Source organism: Medicago truncatula, chromosome 4, assembly GCF_003473485.1.
Source record: "Medicago truncatula cultivar Jemalong A17 chromosome 4, MtrunA17r5.0-ANR, whole genome shotgun sequence".
NCBI lineage: Eukaryota > Viridiplantae > Streptophyta > Magnoliopsida > Fabales > Fabaceae > Medicago > Medicago truncatula.
The window spans coordinates 1,879,754-1,901,136 of NC_053045.1; the positions used below are offsets into that span (position 1 = coordinate 1,879,754).

Consider the following 21,383-nt stretch of genomic DNA (forward strand, 5'->3'; position numbering starts at 1 on the left):
GTCAATGCTTCAAACTTGATTAAGTTACCAAAGAACATCAATTTTTATGCTAACAACACATAAACAAAGATAAACACACAACTTTCAACTTCTTTTATCACAAAAATGCTATCTACACATGCAAGGTATTTATTAGTATAATATAGAACATAGAACAAACAAGACTTGTTATATGTCACATTGAAAAATCAACCATAAAAATCAACACCAGAAGGAGTGATTATTTTTCTCAAGGAAGGCCTTGCATGCATTAGTCCACAAACAAAATCATCATCCACCAAACTGCAATTCCTCAAATTTAACTCTTTCAATGCTATGCAATTTTCTATTACTTCCCTTACTCCCTTAGCTGTAACATACCAACAATTTTGAATGTCCAATAACATTAGTCCACTGCACCACTTTGAGATTATTGAGAGTGATTCATCTTCAATTCTTGCTCCTGACAAGTTCAACACCTTCAATTGGGAAACTTCAAAGTTTATTTCAAATTTTTCAATTCCTGTATATGCAATGTTTAAGTGCCTTATCACATAGCATCTTTTCATAACCTCGGCAACACATTCTCCAGTGATACCTTCACATGCATTTAAGTCAAGAAGTTGTAAACCAGCGCAAATGGAAGTGAATTTGATTAAACTAGCATCATTCAGTAAAATATTATCACCCAAATGAACCGCTTTTACTTGACGGTTGACGACAAAATCTGACATGGAATTGGAATCTTCCTCACCTTCTACCCCGATATACGTTCTCTCCATTTTGATCTCAAGTAGCAAGGGACAATTTCTTGTGAGTATGAAAAAGGTTGAGTTCGTTAGCTGGCAACAACCACTAAGGTTTATAGAGGTCAAGTTAATAAGAAATATCGATAACTTGTTGATACATTGATCAGTTAGAAAGTCGGCTTTACGAAGATCTAAGGATTGAACATATTGACATTTGGATAAAACATAAAATATTCCTGAAAATGTAAAGTTGCAACAGTCTTGAAGGACAAGTTTTTTCAGAAAATTAACAGCACCGTCTGCGACTGAGATAAGAAACTCATCCGATATAAAAGAATTTGATAAATCAATAGCATTTAATCTTTTCAAGCTCACGAATGAATCGATCAAATCCAAGTTAATAGGTAAGGGAGTCAAACCAGGTCCATGTATTCTTTTCTTTTCGATGTTAAAAGAAATGGAAGACAAACTTGGCCTCATTCGGATAGCAGAAGCAATTCCATCTTGGGATATCTTGAAGCATTGGAAGAATGAAATTTCTTCCAATGATCTGCAGTTCTGGCATAGAGACAAAAGAGATTTATCAGTGATCAAGTGATTACCAGAAAGATCGATCTTGCACAGATTCTCAAGCATGGAAGACAGCCTTAGTAATCCAAAATCAGATGCTTGAGAATCCAAAGGAAAGCTAATGTCAAGCTCTTCAAGAAATGGAAAGCAATAAGCTATCACTACCAGATGGCTATCGCGAAGAGATCCAACGTTCGAGCAAATCAAAACCCTCAAGTTTATCATCTTTGTACCGAGTTCTCGCAATCCATCAACAGGAAGTGTTCTTTGGTTGGAAAGATTAATCAAATCAAGGTCCAACCCAGATTGTGAAATTTGATGAAGGATGTCTTCTAGTTCACCATTGAAGTGACTAAAATCTATGGCTTTGAGCCTTAAAAATCTCGAGAGTAGCCGAGAAAGGAATAGAATAGTGGAATCATGTATTGTTAAAGAAAATTTCACTTGGTTTGTAATGGAAAGGAATTTCTTGCAGACCATAGAAACAGACTCCAAATCTTTTCCTTGGCCAAGGAATTTGAAGATTGATTCCCAACATTCTTGAGGAAAATCTTTCAATAACATATTTGATATAATAAATGTTGATCTAGAAAGTTAAGATGAGAATGATCAACAAATTTAATGGCTTAATCATTTATAAACTCAATAAGACGCCAGCTGATCAAGTTCAAAGGATGAGATTCTAGAAAGTCTTTTGCTTGTTAGGTAGGCATCATCAATCATATATTAAGGTGATCTGTATTATTCACTTTTGAGACTTTTTGCATTGTGGTGTGGTGCCCTGAAATACTCCATAACCCCACATGCCCAATTTTTTTATATGAACAATCATGATTTAAATGTGTTTTTCTTACATGGAGCCCAAACCTTATCCATATTTTAGTCATTTCTGTGAATGTGCAACACATGATTTCTATAAACTGGTCATGCTTTCCACAAAGTAATTTCAAGAAGGAAAAACACATTTGGAAGTATTTTTATTCATTTTAATGACATTATATACTTACTATGTTCTACAATGAATGAGTTATTTAAAAATAATATTTAATCTCAAAACGAGGGTTACTTGATTCTAAACAAAAAAAAATTTTAAAAAAAAGTGTCACGTTTAATTTTCAATGTGGTGTTTCTTCCAATTATACGCGATAACTAATCTTATGTGCACCACTAAGTTAAATATTCCACTTCACATTTAGGTATTAGTGTTAATAGTGAAAATTAGAAGGTAAAATAGTTTACTTGCATAACAAGTAATGTACTAGTAGTGTAACTAACTTGCAGTGAATTGGTTAGACAGTTTGTTAGAATGACAACTAAATCTAGTTTGCAATCATATAGCTTCTATATATAGCGAGTGTATCACATGTAACAACCTAGATTGGTGAATAAAATTTTTCATTTTTTTTTCATGCTTCTACTTTATTTTCTATGCATGTTTGCAAGCTTTTTTCATTCATCCACAGAATCTAAGATCATCCTTTCACAAATAGTGAATATATCAAACAAACTAACTAAAAATGCCGCCAACGCACAAAAACTACAGCTCCATGATGAGCCTAACACAAGACTTTTTTTTTTTAATATGTTAATTGTTATGTTTGTTTTTTCTCCTGGAATTCCTCTCTCTAGCTTTTTTCCTCTGCCTTCTCTCTGGATTTTTCACAAGAGTTTGGTTTGCAGATCGCATTCGTTTTGGGGTTCGTCTCTCTCTGTCGTTTTGTTATCTGTGGGTCTGATTGCTGCATCCCCTTTTCCGACGGTTGCCGCTGCTTTGCCATGGTTGAGGGAGGTACAGTGGTCTCTTTGTTTTGGTTTGTTTGCTCGGTGGCCGGTTGTTGTTCTGTCGGATTCACCGCCGCTGACGTGATGTTCGTTATTGTGGGTTGCTGGCTTTTAGTTTGGCGTTTTTTTGTTATCGTGTTTGTGTTTGTGTTACTCTTTTCGTTCAGATCAGAGATTGGGTGGGGTTTCAGATTATTGGCCTGTTTGTTTGCTGTTGTTGGTTTCATATACCCGTAATGGGTTGTTGGTTCGTTTAACCCGAAAGGGTCTGGTTACTAACGTATTGGACTCATCCCTCAATCTGAGTTCTTACGCGTCTCTTGGAAACTGTTGTGTTTGGTGGTCTGTTGGTCCTTCGATTCTCTAATGTTTTCAAATCTGTTGAGTTCTGCAGGTTTCAACACGCTCGAAAGAGCTTTATGCTTGCTGCTTGTTCAGGGAGCTGTTGGCACTTAGAATTTTGATACCATGTTGGTGGTTCGCCATTTTTTAATCTTAACTGTTTGTGGGAGAAGTTCCCTCGTCTTATTTTTTGTAGCTTGGTTTTGTGCCCGTAAACGGGTTCGCTGGGTTGCGCCCATGACTGGTGAATTTTTGTTTGAATAGATTCGGACTGGTCCACTTGGTATGGTTTTTCACGATGTATTTCCGTATAAATTGTACCTGGGTCAGATCTCATGTCCCCCAATCTTTTGTATCTTTCTTTTTATTTTAATATTGTTTTCATTTTGCTTAAAAAAAAAAAATTGTTTTTTCTCCTTGTCGAGACTTGATCCATGTACCTTCAACTCATTAACCCATAACTCAAACCAGTTGAAATACCCAACCCCCTAGCCTAAACACAAGAGTAAAGCCTTAAAAACAAAACTGTAGCAAGGAGCAAAACCAGGAGCAGAAACCGAAGCATGCTACACACTTAACAGAATGAAACAAACAGTCCCAAGCAATACTCTAAAACGAAAGATAGCATAAAACCACCAAAAACCAAGACTAAACAGCAGAAAACACAACATGCACAATGTTGAACTACAGTACCACATCAAACAAACCTCAGCAGCACTAAGCAAAAAGAAGTTAAAGAACAACAGATCTATGGAGTTTCAAATCGACCATAAAACTTTTCAGATTCCACAACCATTCAAGCACACTCCTAGCTTCTAATCAAGGAAAGAAAGACCACTCTGGCCAGTTGACTTGGGAACCATAAAAACCAGCAAGAAAATTGTATAACCGAGCAAACCAGTGGAAACAGACAATTGGGCCAATTCTAGCAGGTGGATCACATTCTTTAACTTTTTAAAAGATAAAATAAAAAATTTAACAATGTTGTTTTGGTCCGATCCCTGATCCAAATTTTAAATCAGTGAGCACACTAACTCAGGGGTCGGTCCGATTTTGATTACCTTGCTTCTAATCATGCATACATAATAAGATTCATACACCAATGGGCATGAATAACCATCATAGATTATTTTCTCAAGTGTCTATTTTAATTTGTAGAATAATATCGACCTTAAACCAAAGCCAATATTACAGCCCGAAGGCTGAATCAAACAAAATATAAATCAAGTTAGACTAATAATTGTTATCTATGCAATATCAACCAAAGAAGACCACCACATCCACACTTATCTACGTAATCCAGCAGTCAATCAATTAGTTTAAGGTTATTGTCAAGTTTTGTCCAAAAAGAAATAACATAAAAATTGAAAGTTGATATGAACTAAGGTAGTAACAGCATAGAACAGTGTGCTGCAGCAACTGTGCAAAACCTATGTTGGCAGTGAAGGTTGCAATAAGTATGACACAATAATCAAATCCAGATGATACAATTCAAGGGAAAGCAAAGAAAAACAATGTAATTTATAACTTTGTATAACACATAACTAATTGCATTATATTGCACCTTATATAAAAATCTTACCATACAAGATTACTAGGAAATTATGGTGCATAGAGTAATAATCAAATACTAAGTTGGCATTTTCAAAGAAAAAAACTAGTTTCAATCAATGAAGCAAGGACACCGAGCACTTACACGCCGACACCGCTAATAAATTGAGAAAATCACATAATTCAGTTTAATTATACGTTATTATATGTGTCAGTGTCGTGTTGGTGTCGAACACATGGGGACACGCCTAATCTAAGGAGTGTTGTAGGTCAACCTCTTCAAGGGAGGGAAGTCATTGTAGTCGTGGCTAACAACTAGGTCGTTTTTATGGAGAGAGTGGTCAAAGTTGGAACAAGTGAGAGGGGTAAACATTGTAATCTTAATCTCTTTGGACAAAGCTCGCAATCCCTTTGCTGGAAAAGTGGATTGGTTGGATAGGTTGAGCAATTTGAGGTGCAATCGGAAAGTGGAGATTAGGAGGAGAAGCCGGTTGAGGTGGTTGAGGTTACCGCGGAAGCGTGTGAGGTTAAGGCAGGCGATATTGGGGAAACGCTGGAAGAGACGTGGGAGGTAAGGTAGGGTTTGGTTTGAGATTGAAAGAGAGAATTTGTGACAGTTGGTTAGGGAGAGTAACTGCTTTGAGATGAGGGAGAGAACCTTCAAGGAGTTGTTGTCGTCATCGTCGATGAGGAATTCGATGACATTAGCCCAGCACTCATCTGATAACTGTACTGCGGGTGCTGTCATTCTGGTGTTAGGGTTTGGTTGTAGAACGAGGTTGTGTGAATTCCCGATTTCTACAGCTTCAATTATATATATAGTTTCTGCTGCTGAGTCAACAATACCTAATCTATTATAATGGGCTATCTTGTATGGGCTGACCCGTTGATCCAGATACAAGACTTTTGAGCTTTAAAACCTCTCTCGAATTTTGTTTTTAAAAACAATAAAAAAACAAAATAAAAAATGATAAAAACAAGTCAAGTAAAATTAAAAAATATATATAAATACCACCAAAATTAAAAATTAAAATTAAAATTGGTCTAAACAATATAATTTTGGATTTTAATGGGTGGAGTCCCAGAAGAAGTCCTTTTTAGGGAAGTCTTGATCCTTGAATTGTTTTTCCTAATTTTCTGCAAATATCCTAAAAATTGGTTTTTCGATTGGGACACGACGGAAACAACTAACAATGACTTGAAACACAAAGAGTGGAGTTATGATGGTTAGTATAGTTCTTAAACTGAGAATCCCTATTACAAATAGATTGGTCTTTATGTTGATATAATCCAGATTATATAATCCAAATCAGTTTTTCGTGAATTCATTGAATGTTCAAATTTTATAATATGAAAGAAAATACAAAAAATGGGCCATGTTATATTGGGTTCTCGGATTTTAGAATCCGAATTGGTTAAAAACTCATTTTCCACCCGAAACATAAGGCAAAATTTGTTTCAGATTCTAGAATCTCAGAACCCCATGCGCAATTTGGTAAAATAGATTGGGCACGTGAGAATGTCATAGGTGGAAAAAGTAATAGTCTTAAAAGTTTAGCTTGAATTGTTTTAGGTTTTTTAGCTCGGTCATAAGTAGCACGCTACTCATTAAAGCTAGCCCGTATGAGTCACGGATAGCTTATTTGGTTCACATAACAAAGATTTTATTTGATTGAATCAATTACAATGAAGTTCAGTGAATAAATAATATCTAAGAAAGAAAAAAGTTAGTTTTTATGAACCGTACAACTCAAAAAGACCTTATCTTGAAGATGGGATTTTTTTCTTGATGTAATCTTCAGATGAAATATATGGTAAACTTGAATGAGGTTGCACCCCTCTAAAACATTCATTTGTTTAATTTTCTCCTTTATTTTATTTTGTGAAACTTTTTATAATGATTTTTTATAAAGAAAAATAAATAAAGGCAGCTGATTTGTACACTCATAATATGTTCTCGCAATCCATCAAGGGGAAGTGTTCTCTGGTTGGAACCAAAAGTTATTGTTTTTTTTTTTAAGAAGCTAAATAAGGAAGCAGATGTTATTGTTAAGATGAGAATGATCAACAAATGTAATGGCTTAATAATTTCTTAGCTCAATGAACCAACCACATTTAGTGAAAGTATTGAATTTGACTAGTCTATTCGAAGCATGCACCCTAGAAAGACTTTTGCTTGTTAGGTAGGCATCATCAGTCATATGTTAAGGTGATCTGTAATATTCACTTTTGAGGCATTTTTTTGCATTGTGCTGTGGTTCCATGAAATACTCCATAAATCCACATTCCCAATTTTTTTATATGAACAATCATAATTTAAATGTGTTTTTCTTACATGGTTCCATGAAGACATTTATGAATGTGCAACGCATGAGTTCTTTGGGTAAAACTATATTGAATTCATCATCAACAACTTGTAAAACTGGTCATGCTTTCCATGCATAATTTAGAACTCAAAAAGCTTTTTTTTTTGTTGCTAAACAAAAATGATGTTTTCAGTTCTAAGTTAATAGAAATATTAGCACAAGGTAATTTCAAGGAGAAACACATATAGAAGTATTTTATTTGCTTCAATGGCATTATACAATTTATTTATCATGAGATATGATTTCAACTTGAATGATTAATATCATAAAAGCTAATTGTTTTTGTAAAAAGTAATAGAGGGAAGTACTAGGAGTTTGATTTACACAATAAAAAGCACACAACAAAAAAAAGGCTTAAAAAGTCAAATAGCCAAATAAAACTCCAAACAGCATGAGAAACCATAGTTGCATTCACATCTTTATCTCCCTTTGGCACCTTCAAATGTCTTCCAATCGATTTTTAACCCCCGTCATCATGTCAAAAGAGTCATAAATTTCAATTCAGTTCATAAAATATATAATAAAAAACCTAGAATAACATACTACAATTAGGGGGTGGCCCCAAAGTAAATATTATGTTTACTTAGTAGTGTTAGATTATATAGATATAATTTTTTAACTCTTTTTGATTTATTCTATTAAAAATGCATTTTTAAAGAACCTTGATTACAAATAAATCTTTTACAACGAAAAATGAAAGAAGAAAGATATTTTAATAATTAAAACGTCACAACTTTATTAATTAGTCTAGCGCATAAAAAAAAATTGAACCAGCCGTGACTACAATAATATAAACAAGATTGAGACCCAAATAATCATATTTAATCATCTTCAACAAGAATCATTAATTAGAACTTTGACTATACAAATTACACCAAAGTGATGCTTTTTTTTTGTTTGGTACAAAAAGTGATTCTTTTGTCTTGTACATTACTACATATGATGCTTTTCTATATTGAGTTCATAGATTCAACTTTTGTGGACTGCAGAGATAACAAAGAAGAAAAAGCATGATGAAATCATACCAAATTTTGCCAATAGATAGATAATAAAAAGGAACCTACAAGAATCATCCCTCAAATATTATGACAAGCAACTTCCGTTCAGACCAATGAAACCAAACACAATAAGTTCTAAAATAAAGCACATAGTCATGTAATTCAAATAAAATGATTTTCTAATACATTTTAACTAATGAGGATTCAACAATATTAAGGGCTAAGGCTACTAATACATTTTATCATTTGATTTTATTCTGTTCTTGACTAAATTAAACCTAACTCATCACTCAATTCAGAATAGAAAAAATAGTTAGTCAACAACTTTCTCGAATCAATATCAAACAACATAATTTCACAGCGAACACAATAAGAAATATAAGAATTCTCGTTGGCATGGTAAGACATTAACACAACATAAACAACACATTTAAACCGGTAAGCGGAAGCAAATTCATAACACTAACCTCCAGCCATTGCTATGTGAGAAAAGAGTTTGTTGTCGCTGCTACAACCGATTTGTTTCACTATTCTAAGTGGTCACTCAAACTCGATGGTATAGTTTTCTACAGAGAGAAGAGTAGGTTCAGTGAACATAAAACATAATACATTTTGCTTTTATAGAGTCTTGCCCATCACAAAGTCTAGAAACGTGTAACACTTTGAGGGTTAATCTTTAGCACTATTCAATTACTATAGGAACGTGCATCAGATTATGGGATAAGTGGGAAAAGGAGTGGACCAACTCAACAAGTTTTTTCCCTAAGAATAGCAATCCACAACAACTCATTTTTGACTAAAAAATTGGCTCACATGGAAGAGGAAAAAAACTAACATTTTCCCACTTGGTCCATCTAACGGATAATCAATCATAACAAGAAACTAAACATAGGAATCATGGCGATATGTCCTCTTATTATGAGTAATACCTTCCATGTATTACAATATGTCCGGTCTCTCAATATCAATCCCCAACTTAATGAAATAACCACATGTTTATTTCTGGTCTAGATGAAGTGAATTTTCTTAAAAATAAATAAATATGTGCACATAACAAAATGAGAAAAACATTCAAATTGAATAAGAGTTTCATCAAAATAACAAAAGTTTAATGAAAATTTAATCGTGGAACCAAGTCCCATCCGTACTACATGATCCTTAAAATTCTTTGATGGCATGTCTTTAATTAGAGGATCAACAATCATCAACTCTGTGCCAACGTGTTCAATGACCACTTTATTTTCTTTAACACGTTCTCTTATATCTAAGTATTTAATGTTGATGTGTTTACTTCGACTTCCAATTTTGTTGTTCTTAACCATAAAAACTGCATCAAGAGTAGTCACAATACATCTTTAATGGCCTCGAAATGGAGTCAACAACTCTAAGCCCATATATGAAACTCTTCAACCACACACCATGCGAGGTAGCAAACTCAGATTCCATAGTGGAAATAGCAGTCAAGATCTGCTTGCACTTCTCCATGATACACCTCCACTAGCTAGCATAAAAACATAACCCGATGTTGATTTTTTGATATCAATGCAACCAGTGTAGTCTGAATCAGAGTAGCCAACTACTTTCAAGTTATCTGTTCATTTGTACATGAGGATGAAATTCTTTGTTCCTTGAAGATATCTCATCACCTTCTTTGTACATGAGGTATATTTTGAATATACTTTCCCAACACTCATCTGGTAAATACACTTCCTCTCCTGTTGCCATTGTTTTTTTCTGTAGCCGGTAGGTCAAGAACATGAAACTCAGCGGTAATGTGAATAACCTAAAATATATGCGAGTATATATATATATAGAGAGAAAAGAAAACACAACAAAATGTTCTAAGAAATAGCTTCTAAAATATATTTTTGATGAAGATCCGATTTTTAGATTCTTATAAACTAAAACTGATTCCTATAATTCCTATAAATTTTGCCTACTATAATAAATCAAAGTTTTTTTTTTTTTTTTTTTGACAAATATAATAATAAATCAAAGTATTATCAACCGTACCGGAGCAAGCTAAATAAAACATTATTTATGTAGATTTGATTTGAAAGATTGATTTAAGGATTACAATTGATTTGATTTAAAATTTAAATTAGTAGGATGCAAGTTATAAAGAGAGCGAAAAACATTACGAGAATTGGAAGTGAGTGAATAGGCTTTTTTGTCTTTCAATTTGAATGCATCGGTCAATTTCGTCCTCAATTTATTGAGAATATTTAAAATGTCTCTAAATTATACAAATGTCGTTTAATTTCGTCCCTCCGTTAAATCTCACGGTAACAGTGATGACGGGTGATGTTAAGTGCTCACGTGTGACGTTAAGCGCTGATGTGCATTGTCAACTCAAAAGTCATGTATTCAGGGGCGAAATTGATCAAAAAATTTGATTTTTTTTTACTTTTTTTTAAATGAAAGTCATTACAAATTATTACATTGTCGAATCAATCCCTGAATTATGTCACTCCATATCAAATTGATTCCTAAATTTTTTTGTCTTAATTATTAAACTTATCTCTCTCTTGTTGTCAAATAAATGATAAAAACTAAAAAAATGTGTTTAACTGTTTTTTTTTTTTTTAAGGATAAAATGTGTTTAACTCTTATTTATTATCTTTTATGTTTGATATGAAGTTTTATTCGGTGTTAATTGTGTGTTAACAAACAATTAACAAAGGATAATGCTAACATGTTTCATAATAGCATATGTTAAGAATGTTGAAGTGATTTTGATCTATTTGATATGGTCCGCAGCACAAATTTGAGCATGACCTCTGTCTGGGTACGCTAGTTAGATTTTGAATTGGTGTTTGGAAGTCTTTCAGCTAGCCAAAAAGAGACATGTTCTGAATATTTTCTCATACCCTACTAGTACTAGTAGCATAAAGCTTCGAGTTCCCTCTATTTTTTGGGGTGGCGGGGTTTGAACCCCCGACCTTGCATATGTTATGCATTGTCCTTACCAACTGAAGTAAGCTCATAAGAACAGTTCCCTCTGTTTTGAAGCAGAAGATTTAGAGATGAATTCTTTGATTAAACATGTTGTGAAAATTGGAGAATCTGTACTTCAAACAATTAGGTGTTGATTTATTTTTGCCAAATAGATTACAAGCACTTAAAAATGGACATGACAATCAAGCATTAAGTGACTTTACATTTAGAAATGTTTTAATTGCAAAAAGAATGGGAAAATGTTGACTAGTTTGTGCAAAAATTCCGAACAGTACCGGCCCGCATCAGGGACTCTCGTGCGAGCCGCCTTCCGACCCACGGGAGTATACAATGGCAACTTTCGGGAACTCATGCCTGATCGTGCGACTGCCTCTTGAACGTCCACTGGTGCACATATCGCTTCCTATATTAGACTTCCATTGCAAGTCAGAATGAGTCACCTTTATCGATTCCTGCTTTCTTTATTCTAAATTTAATTCAAAAAATTTCAAGGAGATGTAGCATAAGGAATACTCTATAGTATCCATTTCTGACTATACCTATACTATATATTCTCATTACTAATACGCTGTAACATTCTATACACAGCCATAGACAAAGATAAACACACAGCTTGCACTTCTTTTACCACAAGAAAGCTCTCTGCAAAACAAGGTTCTTACTACTGCAAGATAGAATACCTAATAATTAACCTCAAAACCTGAATGAGGGATTATTGATTAAAAAAAGAAGGAAAAAAGCAATAGATGGGATTTTTACTCATACAGATGTCATAATTTAATATTTATCACACAAATGAAAATTAAAATTAGAGAAATATAAAGATTGCAATCTTGTAATGATAAAGATAAAATTACATATAATTGCTTTAGTACTTTTCAAAATGCTAACAAAGAAAGCACCCATGATTCAATAAGGGTTTCCACTTGCTATCACTAGGATAAAAACCAGGGGGAGTCTTGATCTTTCTCAACAATGGCCTTGACAATACCATCACATTCCATAAATCAACATCAACGGCCACATTGACATAATGTCGCAAACTTATCTCTTTCAGGCGTGTGCATTTTTCTACTACTTGCTTCACTCCTTTCTCTGTGATATTATAACATTTTTCTAAATCCAATTGCAGTAGTCCAGAGCAACTCTTTGAGATCATGTACATCCTTAATTTTTGTCTTCGACAAGTTCAACACCTCCAATTTAGGAACTTTGGACAAGAAGTTAAGTTCAATTGTGTAATTTTAGAACATCTTAAAACTTCAACGATACCTTTAGATATGCAACGACAATCTCCAAGATCAAGTAGCTGCAAATTTGGGCAGATTGAAGCAAACAATTTTATGGTTTCATCATTCAACGATGAATTGTTGGCCAAATGGAGACGCTTCATTTTCATTTGAGGGTTTACAACAAAATACAATAAAGGACTATAGTTCTCTAAACCTAAACCCATTTCTCCAATACTTGTGTTTTCCAATATAGATCTCATTGAGCAAAGGACACCTCCTAACAAGTGTCAATAAGCTTAATTCACTGAGATTCCTACCATGACTAAGGTTTATAGACTCCAAATTACTAAGAAGAAAAGAAAGGTAGTCAATATTGTAATTATTCACAACCTTAGCATTTTGAATATCCAAATGCAACTTGGATAACAAACATCGGATTCCATCATAACTATAGCCGGTGCAATGTCCAAGCACAAGCCTCTTCAAAGGAAGACTTTTCATTGCAATAGAGTACAGCAGCTCATCCGAGATATTCAAAGACGACAAATACCGTATTCCATTGAAATGTGAGGTAAGGTATGTTTCACCGTATTCCATTGTGGGAGTCATAGAAAAGGATAAATACCTCAATGTTGGTCTCTCGCAAATAGCAAAAGCAATGCTTGCGTAGGTTATCGAATAAGACTTGGATATGATGACCTCTTCGAGAAGTTTACAGTTCCTGAACAAGCGAAAAAGTGATCGGTTGTTTATGTGGCGATGAAAAGAGAGATTAATCTTGCGGAGATTTAAAAGTTTCGATAAAAGAGCCTCGACTCCATTAGGGTAGTTACTAGCATCCTCGATATATGTGGGGTTACCGAGGTTGAGTTCTTCAAGCAAAGGGAAACAGTCAGCAATGAGGAAGAAGTCATTGGTATGGAGATGAGCGATGTTGGAACATGTGAGAGAGGTCAAAGTTGTAATCTTTTGAGAGAAAGCTTGCAACCCTTTGGTGGGAATGGCGTGTTGGTTGGAGAGATTAAACGATGTAAGTTTCAATGGGAAACGAGAGATTTGGCAGAGAAGTGCGTCCATATCACCAGAAAAGTGTGTGAGGTCAACGAGGGTTGGTTGGAGAGATTAAACGATGTAGTAATAGATATGCTATTCAAAAAATAAAAGAAAACAGATTTAAGTGATATTTATGATGATGGTGAAATTTTAGATCCTAAACTAAAACAGATTCCTATAAATTTGCCTATCACAATGACATGAGATGGCAAATCAAATCATATTAATGAACATATCAATGAATAAATCAAATCAAAAATTATCAACAAAAAAAATCAAATCAAAAAGGTTTTACTATATCTGTAATTCAAATTTGGATTAGGATTAGTTTTGACTTGAATTTAGATTGATGTAAGGATTACATTCGATTATTTATTAGTCAAAAAGAGTAATATTGGAAATGAGAATTTAAATTAAGAAAAAAATTGGAATAAAAAGGTTACATCAAATCTTGATATTCTATATATTTTTTAAGAATAAAAGGGGCAAAAAGCCCAAGAGAAAACGGATAGGAATTTAAAAAAAAAATAATAATAAAATTAGAAAAAATAATTGGTATCTAATGCAAGAAAAGACTAAGGCCCTGTTTGGATAAACAGCTTATATAGATGCTTATGGCATTAGGGCTTATAACAATAGAGCTTACATCATAAGCTCTTATACTTGATAAGCTATTTATGTTTGGATATGTACACTAAAAAGTACTTACATAAATTGAAGTGTTTGGATCTGACATTACATAAGCAATTATCAAAATTTTAAATATTTTTAATTTAACAAAAAAAATCAAAGAATCAAACCACAAAAATCAAAGATAATAGTGTACAATTTGTTACCAAAAAAACACAAGTTAAGTTTGTTTTATTTATTCAGTTTCATTTTGTTACGTAACAAAAAAATAATAAAAATCTTCCTTCAAAAAAAAAAAATCTTAGTTACATGTGTTACTTTGGTAAGATAAGTATATATCAATTTTATTACTCATGCACGCCAAAGATAACTAACATTATAATTAAAATATATGTTTGTTTCTAAAAACAAAAACAAAAAAATTAAAATATATGTTTTGAAAAAGTGGATTCAGAGAGAATCGAAAGAGGTTACATAAATTCATAAGCTCCTTGTTAAGCCGGAGGGTAAGCTGAAAATTTAGGCTTATTAAAATATGGCATAAGCAGCTTATGAAACTATGATAATCTATTTTTATTTATTTACCCAAACACCTTTAAAAAAGCTTATGGGAGTAGATAAGCCCATATAAGCTCAAAATAAGCCAATCCAAACGGGGTCTAATCCGAGTCCTCGTGAGCTTAACTCAGTTCATTGGGACAATGCATAAAATATGCAAGGTCCGTAGTTCAAACCCCGGCCACTATCAAAAAAAGAAGAGACTAATCCGAGTGTTCAATCTTATTGTCCACCGTTGAAATTGCTATCTTTCGAATTTTGTTGCACTGTGGAAATTATCCTTAAATTAATTTAAAATCTCAATATTATCTTTGTAACAACATTTATTATTATTAGGTTAGTATTATCTTTGTAACAACTTTTATTATTAGGTTATCCATCACTCTTATTTGTTACCCTTAAAAACCACTCTTCCAACGCTACCGCTACTTTGTTGTCGCCAACCGGCAACCGCTGCTTTCCTCTAACGTAAACTGAGTAATCCATTATTTCATCGTGTTGTTGATTACATCGTTATTGTTTCGTTAGTTTATTATCCTTATTTTATTAAGTTTAAGGGTAAAACAGTAAATTAATTTTAAAATCCCTCTCTTCCTTTGTGAATCAAACATATTTAATTAAAATCACTCACATCCCCTCTTTTGAACCAAACATATATTTAATTAAAATATCTCATCTCCCTCCCTCCGTTAAAATCTTTCCCCTCCCCTCCCATCCGTTAAACCAAACGGACCCTTAGAATATAATTGGGATCAACGGCGGATAGGGATGGCAATTGGACCCAGACCCAATGGATACCTGCAAAAAATACCCATAATGGGTAGGGTAAAACCCCGCTTTCATGTGGACACGAGTCCGGATAATACCCACAAATTGTTATGGGTATGGGCACGGGTAAGGGTACTATACTACCTAGCCCCGCAACCCCGCATATACATATTTATATAATATTTTAAATAATTATTTATTTTTGGTGTATAATTAATTATTTAATTTAGCTATTTAAGGCTAAACTCAAACCTAAATAAAAAAACTACTTAATACAATAACAACTTCATCTTGCCGATGTACAATTGTTTAGGGATATTTTAGATGTTTTTTTATTGGGTCATAGTTTTATTTCAATTGTAATGTTTTTATTCCTTTTTCATAACTAAAGTGCGGGTAATGGGTGCGGGTATGGGCACTTAGGTACCCATAGGGTATGGGGAAGGGCCCTAAAGTTGTTGCCCACGAAGGTACGGGCACGGGTATGGGCATTTCTTACAAATGTGGGTATGGAGATGGGCACTATAGTACCCTACCCATTGGATACCCATTGTCATCCCTAAAGGCGGATCTAGATATTTGGTACATGTGGGGCTAAAATTTCAAAGAAACAATAATGTAAACTATATATATTAAAAATAAAAATAAATATTGTGTTTTATTTATAAAGGGTAATGGTCATTTTGGCCCTTGAATGTGTAAGGAGTAGCCATAATAGACACTCAATGTATCAAAATTTCAAAATAGTTTCTTATTGTGTACTTCATTAGTCAAAATAGTCCTTGACATTAAAATACTTCGTTAATATTGTCATTAGTCCTTCAATATCATTGCACGGATTATTTTGACTAATAAAGTGAAAAATCAGAAACTATATTAAAATTTTAATATATTGAGAGACTATTGTGACTACTCATTAAACATTCAAGGACCAAATAACTATTACCCCTATTTCAAAATTGTGTTTTATTTATAAAGGGTAATGGTCATTTTGGCCCTTGAATGTGTAAGGAGTAGCCATAATAGACACTCAATGTATCAAAATTTCAAAATAGTTTCTTATTGTGTACTTCGTTAGTCAAAATAGTCCTTGACATTAAAATACTTCGTTAATATTGTCATTAGTCCTTCAATATCATTGCACGGATTATTTTGACTAATAAAATGAAAAATCAGAAACTATCTTAAAATTTTAATACATTGAGAGACTATTGTGATTACTTATTAAACATTCAAGGACCAAATAACTATTACCCCTATTTATAATTATAAAAAATAGGGAAGTTAGATGTGGGGCTTTAGCCCCACATAGCCTATGTATAGATCCGTCCTTGATTGGGATAATGAAAAAGATAGGCCAAAATCTTATATACATATTTATATTGTGTTTGTTAAAGTATAAAGGAAAAAATAAAAGATATATTCATATTGTGTATTTGTTATATTTTTTAATTTTAAATTCACTCCCACCAGTTATCTTTTTTAAAGAATAAAGGATCGTGTACAATAAAGATTGAATTTGTTACATTTTTTTTAATATATGAATTTAGTCTTATCTATTTGTTAGATGAGTTACTCTTAAAGTTGAGAGTAATTTGAAAATAGAAAAAGTCAATTTAAAATGGACTATTTTCTTTATATATAGTATAAATTATGATAATGATGATCGGGAATATGATTCATGGCTTACTTCTTTTCTTTTTTAGGGAACTTACTTGTTATTAGTAGCACAACTTTACAGAAAGAAAGAAAGAAAACATATCATTTACTTCGGATAACATATCACTTAGTATGTTAAAAAACAACAAATCATCATTCAAAATGATTGAGAAGTTACATAAATTATAGTACTAGCAGTATTAAGAAACTTTTTCATTGATTGAAGATAGATAAAACAAAATTCCAACAAAACAAAACTGCATAAACTGCAAACAAGTAGTGCAAGCTAAGTCCCAATAAGAGAACTGAATATAGCTCCAAGTAAGGATAACAAATGCATTCATGGAGGTGAATCAACCGATGGCGGAAACACTTCTGATGGCGACGGCTGGTCTTCCCACGGCACAGGATCAGGATTAGGAACAGGGTCTTGTGGGATACCTGGAAACTCAGGAACCACCGGTGACGCGATAAAAGCATCAGGTGCTGGCATGGCAAAAATTGGTGGTTCTTGTGGAATCTCAGGAGGAGAAAGAAAAATATCTGGTGTTGGATTTGGCATGGCGAAAATTGGTGGTTCCTGTGGAATCTCAGGAGGAGAAAGAAAAATATCAGGTGTTGGATTTGGCGTGGCGATAGTTGGTGGTTCTTGTGGAATCTCTGGTGGAGAAAGAAAAATATCTGGTGTTGGGTTTGGCGTGGCAAAAATCGGTGGTTCTTGTGGAATCTCTGGTGGAGAAAGAAAAATATCTGGGGTTGGGTTTGGCATGTAGAAAGTTGGTGGTTCTTGTGGAATCTCTGGTGGAGAAAGAAAAATATCTGGTGTTGGGTTTGGCATGGAGAAAGTTGGTGGTTCTTGTGGAATCTCTGGAGGAGGAAGAGAACTATCAGGTGTTGGGTTTGGCATGGAGAAAGATGGTGGTTCTTGTGGAATCTCTGGAGGAGGAAGAGAATTATATGGTGTTGGGTTTGGCATGGAGAAAGATGGTGGTTCTTTTGGAATCTCTGGAGGAGAAGGCGAATTATCTGGTGTTGGATTTGGCGTGGTGAAAGATGGGGGTTGTTGTGGAAGTTCTGGAACCATAGGAGGAGGAAACAAAACGCCTGGTGTTGATGGTGGTGGTGACAATGAAAATGAAAATGGATCTTGTGGTGTCATGCCTGGTTTTGATGGTGGTGGTGACAATGAAAATGATGTAGGGACAAGTGGTGGTGGAATAGAAATGCCTGGTTGGTTTGTGATGGGAATAGGAGGAGGTGATAGCATTGAAAATGTTGGTGTTTCTGCTAATGGAGGAGGAATTACAAGAGGTGGTGGGACTACCGCTGGTAGTGTTGGTAGAGATGGAGATGGAGGAAGCGGGGATGATGGAGATGGAGGAGGCGGGGATGCGACTAATGGTGGCGGAGGTGGTGATGGAGGGGGTGGAGGGGGTGATGGAGGGGGTGGAGGTGGTGATGGAGTTGGTGGTATTGGACAACAGGGAGGTGGTGATGGAGTTGGTGGTAATGGACAACAGGGTGCAACAGGTGGTGGTGGACAAACAGGCGGCGGAGGTGATGGTGGTGGAGGACACGCCGGAGGTGGTGGTGGTGATGGAGCGCAAGGTGGAGTACACGCCGGAGGTGGTGAAGGTGGTGGTGGTTGATCAAATGGGTTATCAGGAGAAGGAAAAGTAGGGAAAGGCCAATAGCCACAACATCCAAATAGATAAAAGAAAAATGGATCACAAAATAGACTTTTTATACTTTTTCCTACAAAGTTTCTACTACTAATATTTCTAGATCTTGTTAACTCCTCTTCATGTTTGTGATTGGAAGTTTTATTAGTTTCAACAAGAGTTTGTTGTGTGAACAAAACAAGTGCTAGTAGTAAAGCTATAATCACTGCACTCTCTTTCATTTTGTGTTATATAAGAGTTTGGATTATATTTAGGTTTTGTTGAGATTGTCTTGCTATAAGGTGTCTAGTGCCTATATAAGAGACACAAAGTAGTAGTAATCTTAACTCTACTGTTCCCTTATTTTAGTGTCCTTTGTATCAGTCTGCGTGGAAGGTTTAAATGCAGCGTGTAAATTTAGACAAGAATTAAATACTTATGAAGATATTATTATAGGTATTATAACGTGGGCATGGCCAGTTACAAATATAAAATTTGATGGAAAATTATTTTCTTTATGCACAAAATGAAGTGTGAGAGGTGCTCCACAACTCTGCTCCAATGCACAAAAGGAAGATGGAAAGATATATTAGTTTTCAAGGTATAAATTAGGTGTTCCAATGCATGAATTACTCCTTAACTTCGTTAAAGAGACCAATAGTTATGCTCAAAGAGAAATAGAAGATGTAATAACAATTTTTTTTTCAAAAGTCAAACTCCCTCAATCTAAAACTAAGTGTCGTTTAAGGTTATGCATGTATTTTAAGAAAATAATTGATTGTACTAATAATAAAATGAGTTTTATATACAATATATTTTAAGTTTATGCCCATAAATCATAGTTTAATTGATAAAAATATTGAAATCGTTAAGCCATATATCGTGACCGTTCTCAATTCCTCCATTATTTGTGTGACTTTTCAATAACATAGTCATTTCATCTGACTAACAAAAAAATAGTTTTATCTACTAAAATAACCATATCAATATAGTTATTAGAATAGTTAGGAGAATTGAAATATATTGGTCTCAAAGTAATTAATATTTCAATGCTATTAGTTTTGTTTTTAGTCTTTGTGACATTTTTCTTAAACATTTTAGGAATCAAAAATGTTGATGGAAATTTTTTAAAGGGACTAAAAATGCTGATGGAAAAATTTTATAGGAACTAAAAATACTGATAAAAAATTTTACAGAAACTAAAAACAAAATTATGAATTAATCCTTACAAATATAACGCATGATATGAGATATTGGGACACTAATAATAATAATATAATATGTGATAGGAAAAATAAAAGATTGAAAAAAGAAAATATGAAAAGAGTATGAGGAAATAGTTATTAATTGCATTTTTAATATATCTGCATGCCATCATGCATGCACTCTATCTAATTGACACACATACACCATAAAAATGGGTCTTCTTATTTTCTTGTACATTTCTGTGTATAACTTAGATTTGTAGAAGTGATTGCTGTAGTAAGGGAATTTAATGGAAGACCTAGTTGTACGTGCCAATTTAATTTAACTAAAAAAAATTTGATTTGATATTAGTATTTCACTATATTTTTCTTCAATGCTTTTGTAACTTGTAAGCATTCTAGTCCTATGCGTGTCAAATTCTCATTTCATTTATTTGCATGCATGGAACCTTTTTTTTTTTTTTTTGCATGCATGGAATCATTAATAATGTTTGTGGAAAACTAAACAAATGTCCAATTTATTGGTTGAGGTAAAGAATATTGATAATTTTTGTTATCTTTCATAATTTTACTTTCACCCCTCATTTTTTTCTCTTATTTTCTTGTTACATTTATCTATATTTACAGTACTTTCAACAGTTTGACCAAATCACTGATAAGTATAACAGAGAGCAGTTAGAAAAACTGATAGTAGTAAAAATAGCAAAAAGAATCTGCAGATAAATGAAGAATAGCAGACTGATTTACCTGAAATGCAGTCTGTAATATTTTTTACCCTCTTGCTTTCTAACCTTTAATTCTGTCCTCTGGGATATGTGTTCCTCTCCAATGAGACGAGTTGAATATATAAAGGATGGTAGAGGTGTTAAATAAATAAAATTGGAGAGAAAAAATTTCAAGGGTGAAATTGACACTAATCGTTAGAGGAATCATTCTCTTTAGGCTTTGTTTGCAGGCAAAGAAAGCATATGGCTTACTTTTTTTTTAAATTAAGAAAAAGATTAAATATTCTTAAAAATGAAATAATTGTGATTAAAGTATTAATCATTTATTATGTTATTCTTTCAAATATTTTTAAATTTTGAATATATATCAAGCCGAACTAGAGAACTACACTGAACTAAACCAACTCATAACATATCAATACGGTAACCAGAACTGAGACATGGCTGAACCATAACAAATCATACAACTCAAACTAAGATAAGCAAAATCAAACAAAACCTAAAATTAGAGAACAGTAAAATCATTAATCAAATATTCTTAAAATCCTAAATAGAAACAAACTAAAGTTAGAGGGGAAGAATTGAAGCTCCATCACC

At 33.5% G+C, this 21,383-nt stretch overlaps 4 protein-coding genes across 4 annotated transcripts; 1 reads left to right on the forward strand and 3 right to left on the reverse strand.

The window, feature by feature from the left end:
• Positions 1-70: 70 nt before the first annotated feature.
• On the reverse strand, positions 71-2,041 carry LOC11424771 (F-box/LRR-repeat protein 2). Its single transcript, XM_024782715.2, has 2 exons — positions 1,464-2,041; positions 71-1,286 (listed from the first exon to the last, which is right to left on the reverse strand). Exons 1-2 carry the CDS (start codon positions 1,860-1,862, stop codon positions 189-191), a joined length of 1,497 nt encoding a protein of 498 aa, XP_024638483.1. The 5' UTR covers positions 1,863-2,041; the 3' UTR covers positions 71-188.
• Positions 2,042-12,725: 10,684 nt separating this feature from the next.
• Positions 12,726-13,604, reverse strand: LOC25491291 (SCF E3 ubiquitin ligase complex F-box protein pof2). The gene has a single exon (XM_024782574.1). The coding sequence runs from the start codon at positions 13,602-13,604 to the stop codon at positions 12,726-12,728; it is 879 nt and encodes a 292-aa protein (XP_024638342.1).
• A 3,931-nt stretch (positions 13,605-17,535) lies between these two features.
• On the reverse strand, positions 17,536-18,033 carry LOC11423741 (pollen-specific leucine-rich repeat extensin-like protein 1). Its single transcript, XM_003604249.2, has one exon. The coding sequence runs from the start codon at positions 18,031-18,033 to the stop codon at positions 17,536-17,538; it is 498 nt and encodes a 165-aa protein (XP_003604297.1).
• On the forward strand, positions 18,032-18,844 carry LOC11418692 (glycine-rich cell wall structural protein 2). The gene has a single exon (XM_003604250.3). It carries the CDS (start codon positions 18,032-18,034, stop codon positions 18,842-18,844), a length of 813 nt encoding a protein of 270 aa, XP_003604298.2.
• Positions 18,845-21,383: the final 2,539 nt, after the last annotated feature.